At 39.4% G+C, this 14725-nt stretch overlaps 1 protein-coding gene across 1 annotated transcript in view; it reads right to left on the reverse strand.

Annotated features, from left to right (window-relative positions):
- Positions 1 to 14725, reverse strand: part of LOC139719071 (dystroglycan 1-like) — a 49504-nt gene that overhangs the window by 8500 nt on the left and 26279 nt on the right. The window contains exon 2 of the mRNA XM_071630512.1: positions 10506 to 11445. Within this exon, the coding sequence (XP_071486613.1) occupies positions 10506 to 10802 (297 nt within the window). The 5' untranslated portion in view covers positions 10803 to 11445. The remainder of the gene's footprint in view (positions 1 to 10505; positions 11446 to 14725) is intronic.

Genomic DNA, 14725 nt, shown 5'->3' on the forward strand with positions numbered 1-14725 from the left:
CAATATTTAACGTCGACTATACGGATTCAAATTTTTACAGTGGTTGTTTCTTTCCCTAACTCACATTTTAGAACTATTTTAAAGCACTAATGCTGGGTTTTAGTTTCTTCTGCAAATGGTAAATTATGCCTTTAATTGCAGAGTAAAGCGGGCTGTGGTTCTGTGGTACTGTCCGCTGATCCCCGTGAGAGAACTCTGCGGTCTGTGCCTCCCCACCACTTCCTTCCAGCATGATCATGAAAATGACTTTGGTTTGAATGTTTTCGGGGGAACAATCAAAACAGTGGTGGCAGGTTCCGCCCATCAACAAGTTCTCAAATTTCCCATTATTGATAATCACAGAGATGACAAAAGCAGCAAGAAGAATCATACCCCAAAGCAGCCACCCCCCCCAAAAAAAAAGGAGAAATCCCCATAAGTTTCGCTGTAGCTTTAAGGGATGGTATACTGTAAAACGAGAAATGTTCGCGTGCATTTTAATTTCGCGAATTTCGCGAGCGCGAAGATTCGTGAAATTAAAATGCACGCGAAAGTTCTTGTCTACACTATACGCATTGAATACCAGTTCCAGTGCGCGAAAATTTCATGCCGCAAAAAAGGCCGTCGGCTCCAATTCGCGAAAAAATTCATGCCGCGAATATATCATGTTTTACAGTAGTATTGGAGGAGATGAGGATTGGGCTTTTAACTTTTTGCGAGACACCAAGAAACCACTTATGAAATAGTACAGACCATACTATTCCAAGAAGAATTTAAAGCTTATTTGGTGAAAATCGGTTTCGGAATGGCAAAGTCATCCAAAAACAACGTAGAGCAAAGCGATCATAATAAAAGGTAGGTCTAATCTTTTATTAGGATTGCTCTGTTTTGGATATCTCAGCCATTTCAAAACCAATTCTCATCAAATAAACATTGAATTCCACTTGGAATTTCATGCTCTATCATATTTCACAAGAGGTTTCTCATTACTCAAAAATCACCATCAAAAGAAGTTGGAAACCTAAAGCCCCATCTCAACTGAAACTGTACCATCCCTTTAACATCTCAACTTAACGTTAAGGACCATTTGAGAGCATAATCACTCAAAGGTCAATGCAAAATATGTTTTCACCAAATATCACTTGTATTCAGTCAGTTTAGATATTGACTCACATTGTGGACATATTGCAACATTTGATTCTTTATCATACTGAAACTATGTAGGACAGATTCCCAAGGGGGTAAACATTCAGAATATCTTCATTTATATTCCTAAACAGTTTACCAAAAGGTACCTTTATCACGTAACAACCCCCCCCCCCCCAAAAAAAAAAAAGAGAAGACATCGAGTATCACATTGTTTGTGCACAACAATGTGCCTATACTGCACACTCTCCTATCTCTTTGTTGTTTTCTGAATTTGATTCGACTGATTAACTTCAAAAAGCATCTTTGCTAAAACTCAAAACAGCTCTATTAAATGATGTAGAGTCTGGTCTGAGAAACAATTCTGATATCTAGACTGTGTTCCCCCCTCTTCCTAAGAACACATTCCCTGTTGTGACTGGAGGTAGACACATACTTTGCCTAAAATCACACGCAACAAACACATGCATGGATGGGAAAAGAAAGGGCCGAGAGAACATGGGAACAGAAAGGAACGGGATTCCCAAGGTTTCAGCCATCTTCTGACAGTGGTTGACGCTTCAATAACCCCCCCCCCCCAATCTAACGAAGAACTCAGCAAAAAAAAAAAGACAGAAAAAATACAGAGGAAAAAGAAACAAAAACAACAACCCATGAATCCATTGAATTCCTGATGATTGGTTAGAACCGTGCGTGACTAAACACACACCATGGTCTTTTTCGGTTGAGGGATCCCCAAAGAGTCAAATGGGATGTTTTTTAATCCAGTTTGCTGTACTGCCCATTACAACAGATAAATGGCAGACATTTGAGTCATTCATTAATAGTCCGAAACCCCTAACCCATCAATGGGGTGGGGGGGGGGGGGGGGTGGATTACTGCCTGAGAAATTACCATCTTTCTTTTTAAAATTGGCACTGCATAATTTCTTTTAATATCTTGTATTGGACCGGCGATCAGATGAAACTGGTTATTATCATTAAAGCCGCACAAAATCAGAAAGAAATTTTACAAGGAATTGCCAATTTGACAGAGAGACAGGAACTTCTATCTTCTACAGTCAAACTCGGATACCTCGACATCGGATAAGCCGAATATCACTTACCTCGGGGGCAAAATGAAAGTCCCGATTGTTCCTATGGAGTTTCCGTGTATTAAAATTCGCGTAGCTCGAAAAAGATAACTCGAAGTTCGGTTACCTCGAAGGGAAATCTAATGTCCCGATCTTAATTAACTTATTGTTTTTCCCAGCATGTTGCTCAAATCGAAATTGTAAACATCACTCAGCATCTCCGATTAAGCGCGCGTGGACAGCGAAGACGTGTCACATGTTTTCACACTCGATTGTAAATATTCTGAGACCAGAACAATCGCGCGCCCAAGAAGAAATACCCGATACACAGCTGACAAGGAAAATCCCCAACACCACACGTACATGGTATGCACATAGCACCCGTGCCAATGGAGTGCTTTACGATAGAGCACTACGCGCTGCCCCATCATTTGCTTTTCTTTAACCACTGTGTTTTGATTTTTGATCGAGACAGTCATACCGTGCGCGTAGATTTCTCAACCGTCGGGGCGCACCTGCTTACGTTGACAGTTATATCTTTGCCATTAATCACGCTCCACTGTCAAAACATCAATCTACCTCGTAGTGCCTTTTTTTAAACTATTTCTTTTTGCCTTTCACGAAGTTTACTTCCCCGAGAACGCAAGCACTGAAACTTTTTTTTTCCAGCAATGCGATTATGAAAATCTGGAAGTATAGGCCGATCACAATGAAGAATAGAATACACAGGGCTCCGCACTAAGTTTTATCGGGCCACCAATATCATTGATTTTTATTTTCTGGTGGTCGAAAGTAAAATCTGGTGACAAAAAAAAAATCAGGAAAAACATTAGAAAAACTAAATCGGTCCTACTAAACATAGACAAATTAATATTAAGCATTATTGAAGTGATACAGATGTCCATGTCTAAAACAAATGAATAGAAAATTCAATCATCTTACTTGGTGTTTAAAGATTTGACAAGTTAATAGGCGTAGATATTATTATAAAAGTTGATGCCAATATATTGAGGAGGTCAAAACTTACGTTTGAAATGAGAAAATGGGAGCATTTGCTGACATTTGTTAGCATCCGACATTTGTTTTAGCATTGTAAAAAACCGAAAGTTACCGTTATTCATTTCTAAATGTAAAAGCAAACAACCGACATTCATTTTAGAATCTTACGGAGCTGAATACTATCGTAATCCATTTCCAAACGTGAAAGCAAACATCCGCTATTTGTTTTAGCATCTAACTGAGCGGATTAATACCATTAATCATTTCCAAAATTTAAAGCAACAATCTGTTATTTATTTTTGCATCGTACGGAGCAGAATATTACCGTTATTCATTTCAAACATCCGACATTTATTTCATTATCGAACGGAGCCGAATGTTACTGCTGTCCACTTCCGAAAGTGAAATGAATCATCTGACAATTGTTTTATCATCGCACGGAGCCGAATGTTACTGTTTTTCATTTTTGAACGTAAAGGCAGACATCAGACATTTGGGACTATGAAACGTATAGCTGAATGTTACTGATATTTATTTTGAAATGTACCGTAGCAAATATCCAATATATATATTTTTTTAATCATCGTATGGGGCAGAATGTTACTGCTGTTCACTTCCAAACATGCCAAACGTAAAAGCAATCATTCGACATGTATTATTGAGCATCTTCCGGAGCTGAATGCTATTGACATTTACTTTCGGACGTATCCGGCATTTATTTTATCAGCGTACGGAGTTGAATGTTATTGTTATTCACTTCAGAACATCAAAGCAAACATTCGACATTTATTTTAGCATCTTTCGGAGCTAAATGTTATTGCAATTTACTTTCGAACATAGAAGCAAACATCCAGCATTTATTTCATCATTGTCAGGAGTTGAATATTATTGTTACTCTTTTCCGAACGTCAAAGCAAACATCAAACATTGACTTTACCATTAAACGCAGCTGAATGTTACTGTTATTCATTTCGAAATTTAAAAGCAAACATCAGACAGTTATTTTAGCATCATATGGACATGATGGAGCAGAATATTACTGCTATTTTCTTCCGAACATAAAAACGATCATCTGACATCTATTTTAGCATCTTCCGGAGCCGAATGCTATTGCTATTTACTTTCAAAAGTATAAGGAAACATCCGACATTTATTTAACCATCGTACGGAGTTGAATGTTATTGTTTTTCATTTCCGAACGTCATAGCAAAAATTCGACATTTATTTCAGCGTCTTCCGGAGCCGAATGTTATCCTTATTCATTTCCGAACGCAAAATCAAATATCTAACATTAGTTCTAGCACCATACGGAGCTGAGTCTTATCGTTATTCATTTCCAAAAGTATGAGCAAACATCCGACATTTATTTTAGTATCATACCGAGTCGAATATTACCGTCATTCATTTCCACAATTAAACGCAAAACTCTGACATTTATTTTAGCATCTTACGTAACCGATTGTTACCGCTGTTCATTTTGAAAAGTGAAGGCAAACATCCGACTTTTTTTTTTTGGTGGCGCGATCGGGCCACCAAAATCTTTATTTCTGAAATTTTGATTTCATTTCCTATTTTCACTCAATTCATTCATATAAAAGTTGATTCAATTCAAATTGACAAGCATGCAAACAATCACTAGGCACTATAACAGACACCATGTTGAACATCGATAAACGTTGAACATCGATAAACATCGGACAAGTCGAAGAAAATTCGACGTACGCGTACCTCGAAATTCGCGTACGTCGAAACATTTTCTTCAGTCCCGACGAATTCGAGGTATCCGAGTTTGACTGTATATGTGTTGCCAATTTGAGAGCCCACATCTAAATTTAGCAATTAAGAAGCTTACGAAAATTCTGTAAACCAAAACAAAAAGTCATATGATAAACAACAAAAGGATCACAAGATTGAGAATTTTTTGTTTGTTTGTTTGTTACAACTCTACCTTACAAAACACTTAAAATGATCAGCAAAAGATATGATGAAGATATGATGAAATGTGAAAAAGAAAGTGCAAAACCGAAGAAATGTGGTCTCTTGGACTTAAACGGGTTACTAGACTGACTAGACACAATAAAGAAGGTGACATCCAATCATAATTTCCGGTCTCTCTTTCCTGTGAAATGGAACAAAACAGGAAGAACGAAAAATAGGGAAGGATCCGAACAGACGAAAGGGCAGAAAGAGAGTGCATTTGTGGCTGGCAGAAAAAAAAAAACCTTGGCGAGTCTTCCCTGAATTGAAAATCTCCTTCAGGGCCACTGGTAGAGAAATCACAGCTATTATCTTTCCTTCATGCTTGATGAGCCTGGTCACAGCTGATGCAAGCTCTGTCCCTGATTTCGAAACGTCCCATGCCCATGTCCATGATTACTTTCAGAGAAAAAGTTTGAGGTTTTAGCACATGATTGATCTTTGGTGCTACAGTTAATTGTACAGTACATCATATGCGGAAGGTTTCACTGTGTTTCTATTATTTTTGTGCTGTAAATATGAACAAGTCAAATGTAACAAAGAATACCAAAGCTTGGTGACAGCCTCAATACATAGAATGTATTACCATGATTGGTTATGAAGACATTGATTGAGACATTATTTTCTGTTCTATCATTTATATGAGGAGTATCAAGCTAGCACACACTACAGTAGGAACGCAATAAATATCTTTACTGAAAATACTGGGTACACAAAGCAAAAACAGTTTGCCTTAGCAGTACTCTAAGAAATCACATAGAAAAAAAAAAAGTTGACATGTTAATCAAACACGAAAAACAAGCCGCGGTAATGCCTGTAAATATGCTCGATCAAAGCAAACAGCAAGTGCTTACGTGAAACTGCGACGCACGTGTCCTAGGTTTACCAGCAATAAACTCATGTTTCTCTTTTATTGACAAGATTCTTCAGATTGGAGCTAAAGCAATACCTTTTTATTTATCAACTGGGATAAAATGCTTAGTGTAACAGAACAGCTGAAGGTTTCTATAATTGCAGTCCCTGTATCTTTTGTTCTTTCTTCCTAAAACTCTGAAGTTTGCCTCGAGACTTTATAATAAGGAGATGGGTAAACTTATGCTGATGTTATTGTTGTTTAAGAGGATTTTTTTTTTCCCCTGAGGCAGACCTATGCAGCATAAAGGACTGTAGCTCACCTTTAATACTGTGGCCTACTTTACCAAAGGGAACAGTGCAAAGTTGTTTCTTTTTTTTCCCCCAAACGTAGTCTTCCTTCAAAGCTGACTAGCTTTAACTTGTTTGGATTTTCCCCACCACCTTCATATCAAATATTCTAAAGATAGTAACTCATCTGGTATTGCAAGCCCTTTCAACACAATCTGGTCTACTGAGCAGCTACTTCAAAAAGATGAGAGCAAATTTCTTTCGTGACTTAGAGCAGTAAATTGTGGAGAAAGAGTTCAAATCATATAAGTTCAGTCCTAGTAGGAGACAAAAATGTCAAAAACTCCTGTATATGAAGTCTAGATTCAATAACTCAAAGAATACTTTTGAGTATGGCTTCTTGATCTAAATCATCCGTCTAAAATTTAGATGGACGAGAAGTCTACTTATGTAGGGTTTTATTTGCTGTCCCTTATTTTGCTTTTTTTTTTTTGCAGATGATTGTACCTTCAATTGATGCTGACTTGTGCAATATACAACTGTACAATCACATATGAATGCAGAAAATGGCCAATGACTTCACATGACCAATGACTACATGGGATTTTTGTTTAAACCAGATTCCCCTTCATAGGGTTGTTATCAATACTTGCGATGCCAGGCTTTAATGCCAATGACAGTGACTCAATTTATGGTGCAAATACCGAAATTCAAGTGCGTCTAAAATGCAGAGACTATGCCAGTTTGCGCTCTGCTGAGTGGACCAATGATATTGCAGGCTAGACTGTATCAGGGTGGACCTTTTTTTTTTATGCAGAGGGACAAAATATCTGAGGGAGAACAGTGTGTGCACAACTGGCTTGTTTAAATACTCTTTACTGCATAATTACCTTCGATGGGTCAGCTACATGTAGGAATATTTGAGTAGTGTGTATGTGGGCCATCAGAGCTGGGTGATGGAGATGTGATGAGGCGGCTACAAGCATGACAGCTGTAGATCTACCAGTGTATACTGCCCAGTCGAAGAGGGTTAATTAATTCCTTATGGCTCAAGATTTACGATTTTAGCTCACGATGGTCAGTTCTCATACTCTGCAAGCAGATAGCTGATGGTCAAATTGAAAAAATACAGCAAAACCAAAAATTTTTGCGTGCATGAAACTTCCATGAATTTCACAAGGGGCCAAGACTTGCGAATGCAAACTGCAAGCAAATATGAGTTTGTCAAGCGACTGTAACATTGCTCCACCTAGAAATCCACTTTTGAGTTTCACACATGAAACTGCCTAGGTCTACTTTTCAGCTTGACTTTACAGGAATGAAACAGCTTCTTTCAGCTTGGAAATGGGTGATATCGTAATACTCTCAAAGATATCTTGATCAGAGTCATACATGAAGCTTCTTCTCCGTGAAAAAAAAAGGCAACGCTGCAGAGACATTTTCACATCCCGCATAAACCAAGTATACACTGCATGTATGATGTTTCATTCCCATACCACAAGACGGTTTGCTGACATTATGTTCGCTCTCGGGGGCTTTGGAGCAAATCTTCTTTCTTGAATTGCCTGGCTCCGAGACACAATTAGGTGATGGGGCTTAGCCCATTTTCTGTCCGTTTCGCTTCAGGCTCATCACGTCTGAATCTCCATTTTCTTCTCTTTTTCTTTTCTTCTTTTCTTTTCCCTCTCCGTGGCAGAGTGCTTACATCAGTTGCATTGTTTTGTACATATTATTTATAGCTCTTTGTAGTTTCATCCCGATAATGCAAGTAAAGCTCGGTGTCTGCATTTATGGTATTTGTTGCAAAAGTTTGCATGGGGAATGAAGTGTCTTTTCAGCCCAATGAGTAAAAGTAAACCTAGAGACATGGTGTCTCGACTCATGATAATCTTAAGTCCTCTTCCTAATTTGTCTATTTTTTTAAAGAGTTTGATATCTGCACTGTTTTATTCTTACTTACATACAAGTAAAACTCTTTCACACATGGGAAATTTATGTTTTTGATTTCCTTTCACGCAAAGAAAAAAGAAAAATGAAGTTACTTTCTGGGTTCTTGTAAATTTATACTTGTTTACATCACTGCTTACATAAGAGTAGCTAATTTGCAATCATTAGCATATGCAAGGCATCCGAAACCATATAAATTGCATTTGACTATTCACATGGTCAAAATTTGAAGAGTGGATTGGAAAAAAGCTATTTCTTTCCATCTCCAATCAGACTTATTTTGCTCTATATTGTTCTTAGGGCGATAAAAAACAAAAAAGATCTAAAAAATGTTGAATGTTCAGGAGAGCAAGAATAAACATGGCAACCAAAGCACTGTAACAAATGGGATCCTCTTCCCTTTGACATGCTGCAGTGGCTTCATTTTGGGGGTAGAAGAGCTGGGACTTGGACAGGACGTCACTTAACTGATTATCTGACAATCAATCCAAAAATTCAAAAATGTGTTTTTTTTCACCAAAATTTTAAATACAAGGTTTTGTAATCCCAGTGACGATATGTCACATGTGAATGAGCATTAAACTTGGAAACTGCGTGACTGTGTGTGCCTGTGGAAACAAGTGGGGCTAAATCCTCTTGGTATCATACGGAATTGATTCATACACTTGACTGAGCACCTGTCTTCTGTGTAAAAAGCCCACGTCCTAAATAGGCCCATTATTCCGCTAAATGCTGTTTGGGCTATTCGGGTGGCGGACCAATGACAACACCGGTCACTCGGCTGCATCAATTATTCTTCCTGCTGCATCATCGGTTCGTCCTTTCACTTTCTCATTCGGCCTCATCCCCCGCAAGACCAGCGCCAAGAAAAGGGATCCACGAAGAAGAAGAGGAAGCTATGGCAAAGGACCATACAACCGCAGAAGGGCAACAATAGAAGGGTGCTCTTTTTTCCCCCCCTCTAAAGCCATTGTTCCATTGCAGGAGCTTGTTGCGGGGACAGAAGGGTAAATCAATGACAAGGTGTGCGTAACCCATCAGGAATGTGGAATGGAGGAGAAAAGACAAAAGTGTGCAATGACGACACTATTATCTCGTCTTGCTACCTGCTCCCTCCCTCCTTCACACAAGTTAAGAATGAGATGACAAGGTTTCTACAGTCACAAGAACCTGAATGATGTCACATTGCTTGACCTCACCCCAATTAGATTAAAAAAAAAAAAATCTCTTTTCTTTTCTAGATCACTTTTCTATATACCTATAGATATGCAAACATTCTCACCTTGAAAAGCTCATTCAGGGGGTTTCTGTTGTGAATCGCAAGAATGTATTTCACAGAATTGCTGGTCGTACTGATCAATTCTTAACTTATTACATTGTTGCATAATGTATCACTACGGGCAAACCACTAAAGCTTGGTCACGTTGGGATATTGTACATTTTTGATGACTAATGAAGATGTCCTCGAACGGACATGTGATAATGGATAGATACGCCGTAAACTGTTGATCCAATCTCCTCCAAAAACACAAAGTAATATTGTACTATGGTACTGACTGCCTGCCATCCTTCACAGTATAAATGAAATTGATGGTCACCTAATATATAGCACCCTCTCTCTCTCTCTCTCAAAAAAAAAAATACTGCTATATCATGGTTAAAAACAAAATCTCTGCAAAGACTGATAGCAGAATGTCCGCATTCATAATACGAAGAAGAAATTATCACTAAAGTGACTAGGAGCCTGGGGTGAACTATTCTCATATGAAAAGGGTCATGTTGGTACAAATGTTGCACTGTCCTCAGCTTGTGTATGCACCTCTATAATCCTTTCCTCCCCTCCTTCCACGACCTTTCACCTCTTCATACATGTAAGTGTGGGAGAAACATTGACAGGACCAGATGGTCGGGGGGGGGGGTTTCTCAAACGATTTAAGTCGAGCTTCAAAGTTAATATCGGCTTAAAAATTATGGTGTGCCATTAGTTTCCCTTTTTATCTAATATTTTCAGAATCCACTTCAAATTGTTATTAAAATTTGTAGAATCATTCTTTGTCCCTTACTTAATCATTTTGTTAATTAAGGCCTGCACAAAAATCTCCAAAATTTTCATTCTTACATGAAAGTTAGAATATTATTGAAGTCACACACGGCCTACCACAAGATTTTAAGATCGACTTAAATTCTATGTGAAACACGCCCCCCCCCCCCCCCCAGTTTGTGAATTTTTAATGAAACTCACCTCATACTTATCAACATCTCCTCTGAAAGCCTCTTTGGGTATTGTGTAGCTAAACGCGACTCCGACCGTTGCCGTGGTATCCGGTATACCCCATCCCGGCGAGACGGGCTTCCAAATGCCGATGCTCGGTTCGAGGACGTCGGCGTCGCGGACAGAGTCTCTGCTTTCGGGCACGTACCAGTCCCTGTACATAGAGTTCACTTCCTGTCCTATTGCATTGGGTAGGCTCGTCAGCGCGAGTGCAACTAAGACCAGTAGTACTGCTGCTAGTGTGTGTGGTCCTACGGACGTCTCCATCCTCTCTGCGTTTTCTCTACCACCCCTTCTGACGGAGAAAATCCCTGTCGAGTTGTACTAATTCCCTCTCCGCTCTTGACACCTCTCCACGGCAAATCTCTTCCCCTGCAAACACAACAATATCCTCCGTGTTCGCGATCCCCTGAGAAAAGCCCTTTTTGGTGCTGGGCCCAACAACTTTCACAAGTCAATGCTAATCTCCCTTCCCCCAATACACTTTCCCCTTTTATTCCACCCACTCTTCTTTTCCTCCTTCGAGCTTGGCTCTCTCTCTCTCTCAATCTTGGGGTTCTTTCAGTGCGCCCGGCCGCTGGAGTGGTTCACACCGGCAACAATGACGTCCTCTGTTTTCTTCGAGAGCTCTCCCTCACTTGTTGCAACAAAAAAACGGGGAGCTGGGGCGCAGCTAGGTCCAGATGGGGACCGACGAGAGAAAGGTGACCCGCCAAAATGTTGGGCTATTTCCCCAGCTGTTGAGATGTCACCTCATTAGACCCTCGACGACGACGGAGGGAAATGGGAGAGATGCACTTCACTTCACTCTTGAAGTTGGAAGAAAGACATCTACTCCAACCCCTGGTTAGATTCCATGCTCCTTTACAGACAGCAAAGCTCGGCTTGCGACCCCGTCACCTGTCATACACTGGAGAGAAAAAAAAGAGATAACGAGGATAAGTGAGCATCCAGCAACGACGATCAACACCTCCCAAATTGTATCAGAAGGCACTAAACACACTATGACAATGTTTCTGTAATAGATATTTGGACTAGGATGAGTCATGGATTTCACAGATGGGTAATTTGTCAACAGATCACTGAACATAAACTGTCAGAGACATTTTTTTTCTTTGTTTACAACACCCCCACACAGTACTCTTCCTGTTGGCTGTTGATTGCTGCTTTGACAACCTGGCTGTAGCTATTTACTTTACATGCCATCTGTCTTTACTAACAAATAATACTTTGTCAAGTGAAACAAATATGCCAGGCATTCCTATGCCTAGTTGAACATGCCGACAAAGAACAACGAAGTGTCGCCCCTATGGTACATACAGAACACACCATTCTGGATTCAATCCCAAGAGAATACTGTATGCACCGAATATTTCACGAGGTTTTTATTTTCGCGAATTTCACGAATCGGGTGCTATTCGCAAAATTTAAGACACATTAAAAAAATATTGACTTAAATCCTGATATGAATGTGCAATGCATACGCATGTAATTCTCCATTCAGTGCTGTGCTCCACGATCGCGAATTCAACCACTCGCAAAATCATCGGGAAGTCCCAATTTGTGAAAATTTAGACTCGCTTAATATATGGCGTATACAGTATATGCTACCGCAAACGCAGAAATTTTTGCAGTACATTAATTTTTGCATATTTTGCTCTACTTTTGGCTTGCGCAAATTCCAGAAAACGTGAAAATATCTTCACAACTTTCTCTGCAGATTTTGAATCGTGAGCTTCGTCAGTGGAGCCTCCCTGCCACAAGTGTGTGTGTGTGTGAGTGTGTGTGTATGCAGTACTTGTAGTTTCTGCATGGGCCATACATTCGAATGCATCAGGCAGCACAACTTCCTACAATCGCATGAAAACATGAGTATAAAGCAATTACGCAGCGTGAATTCAAGAACCTGGAATATGTTTTTGAGCTACTCAGCATGAAAAATGAGGCCTAATCATGCAACAATATCGACGTTTACAGTATATTTCCATGGTATAAAGAAAATACAAAGAAAACATAATGTACATAATATGCACACAAAATCATGGCATTTTCCCTTGTACAGAAAGTAATCATTTTGTATTATGATGACTATAAACCCTCATATTACCATCACACTCACACTCACATATCCAAAGAGCCCTCACTTGTCTTAGCACTGCATGCACACCACACCCAAGGTACATGTATACAGAGAATGGTGTACACACTACTTTACAGGGATGGGTATAGAGGTCCTCATAAAAGGTGGGACCCACCACCTTCTATTAGGATCACTTTGTTTTACTTTATTTCTTCAATATCTCAGCCATTTCAAAACCAATGTTCATAAAATAAACTTTGATTCCCTCTTGGAATTATATGCTCTTTCATATTTCACAAGTGGTTTCTGATTATCTCGTAAAACAAAAATAAAATCTGAATCTCCCATCTCAACCAAAACTGTAACCATCCCTTTAAACTGAGTCAGTTTTTTTTTTCATCAGACAGACAAGATGTAAAATAAATTCAGTAGAGCAAAGCATTAACTGCTGCAGAAAAGAGATGATCACCTATGAATCATGCAAACACTATACTTCACTGAAAGCATCATCAAACTGTCTCTGTGTTGCGGCCATTATAAATGAACTTTACCTGCGGCAAGAAAAGAAAAAAGAAATGAAAAAAAAAGGAAAAAAGAATATGCCGGTGGATGCCCTTTCCACGAAATCAAATTTCTTCAGCGAGGCCTCTCAAGGATATGATAAGATGATGAACTCACTCCGCAGCGGATGGCGAGTACGAGTGGTAATGCCTTTTTCCCCTAAGGCTGATCTATTCCCTTTGCTTTGTTCTCGACTATCTCCACTACTGTCTGCACACACACTGCGCTAATGTTTCTCGTTACCGCCAAACAACATGCTTTTATCTGCGAGGGGGGTGCCAAGAGTTGCCACAGTATCTGTATATATGATGATCCACCTTTCCATTTCGAGGGAGGGTACAAAGCTGATGAATGCGACTATGGTGCAAGTGTGAGTGTGTGATGTAGCCCTGAGCAGGAATTTAACCCATACAAGTTCCCATGTCTTGGGCTTATAGCCTCCAAAAAGTTCCTGTGCTTTTTGTTTTCTCCTTCTCTCTCTCTCTCTCTTCTGCCCCTTTCTGTCTCTTTAATCCCTTCAATACAAACACTAATTAAATTCATACTAACATTCAATGGGACTCACAACAATGGGGGTGTTTGAGGACTTAAGGGAGGGAGCGCTTGTCCCACACACATACACAGGGATCCACATACACAGTGTGAGATAAAAGGGAAGATCAGAGGGAGCCTATTGTGACATCAGGACATTGTTCTGGACACCCAATTCCTTTGAGTCTCTTTGAGTGGTCTCTCCAGAAACCTAAATCCTTTGGCAGTGTCTATAGCTGACCCCAAGGGCTTCACTGTAACATGTAGTCAAGAGAATAATATCTTATAGCCAGGACATCTTAATTAGCCCTTGAACACAACTGGCATATCAGCGGTGATGGGTGATGAAAAGAAATTCATTAATTGACAGCATTTGATAGTACTACTGAAATATGCCTGGGAAACAACCGATGAAGTCTAGTATCTAAGTTTGAGCAATCTATAATAAACAGAAAACATTTTCTTTGCTCACAATGTACAATGTATGTTTGGAGATCACTGCACAGCACGTACAGTAGTGTAGCTCTACCTACATTTGTAAGTATTGTATTTCCTTTCACGCACCAGTTGCGGGTTTAAGAATTTCAATATTATAACATCTGTTTCCCTATCTTAACTTGACATAGAACACAGACTTGAGCACAATTACATTGTAACAGCATCTTAGAAAAGTGTAAAATGCATAAAACTACTTGAGTACATAGGCCTATTGGGAAAAATTAGTTTCTATTTCTTGATGAATTCTTCCTACTGAAGACCATAAATGCAGTTTCATAAGATGGTCACTCCATGTTCTTACAGCATGCAGTTTGGATGGGATGAGTGTGGATACACACTCCGGTACCACTAGATTTACTTCTAATGACTTGTGTGCATGTAGTTACTGATAAGTATCAAGTACTTTTCAAGAGTTGCTTGGAATCAATGGGGGTACAGGGGGATCAAATGATTAGCACCAATGTTTGCTGAATTTCCTGTGAACAGAATGCTATTCATACACAGAGCAGATCTACTATGC

The sequence above is a fragment of the Diadema antillarum genome, unplaced genomic scaffold (genome assembly GCF_040938485.1).
Source record: "Diadema antillarum isolate AM-2024a unplaced genomic scaffold, OU_Dant_1.0 scf00000103, whole genome shotgun sequence".
Taxonomy (NCBI): domain Eukaryota; kingdom Metazoa; phylum Echinodermata; class Echinoidea; order Diadematoida; family Diadematidae; genus Diadema; species Diadema antillarum.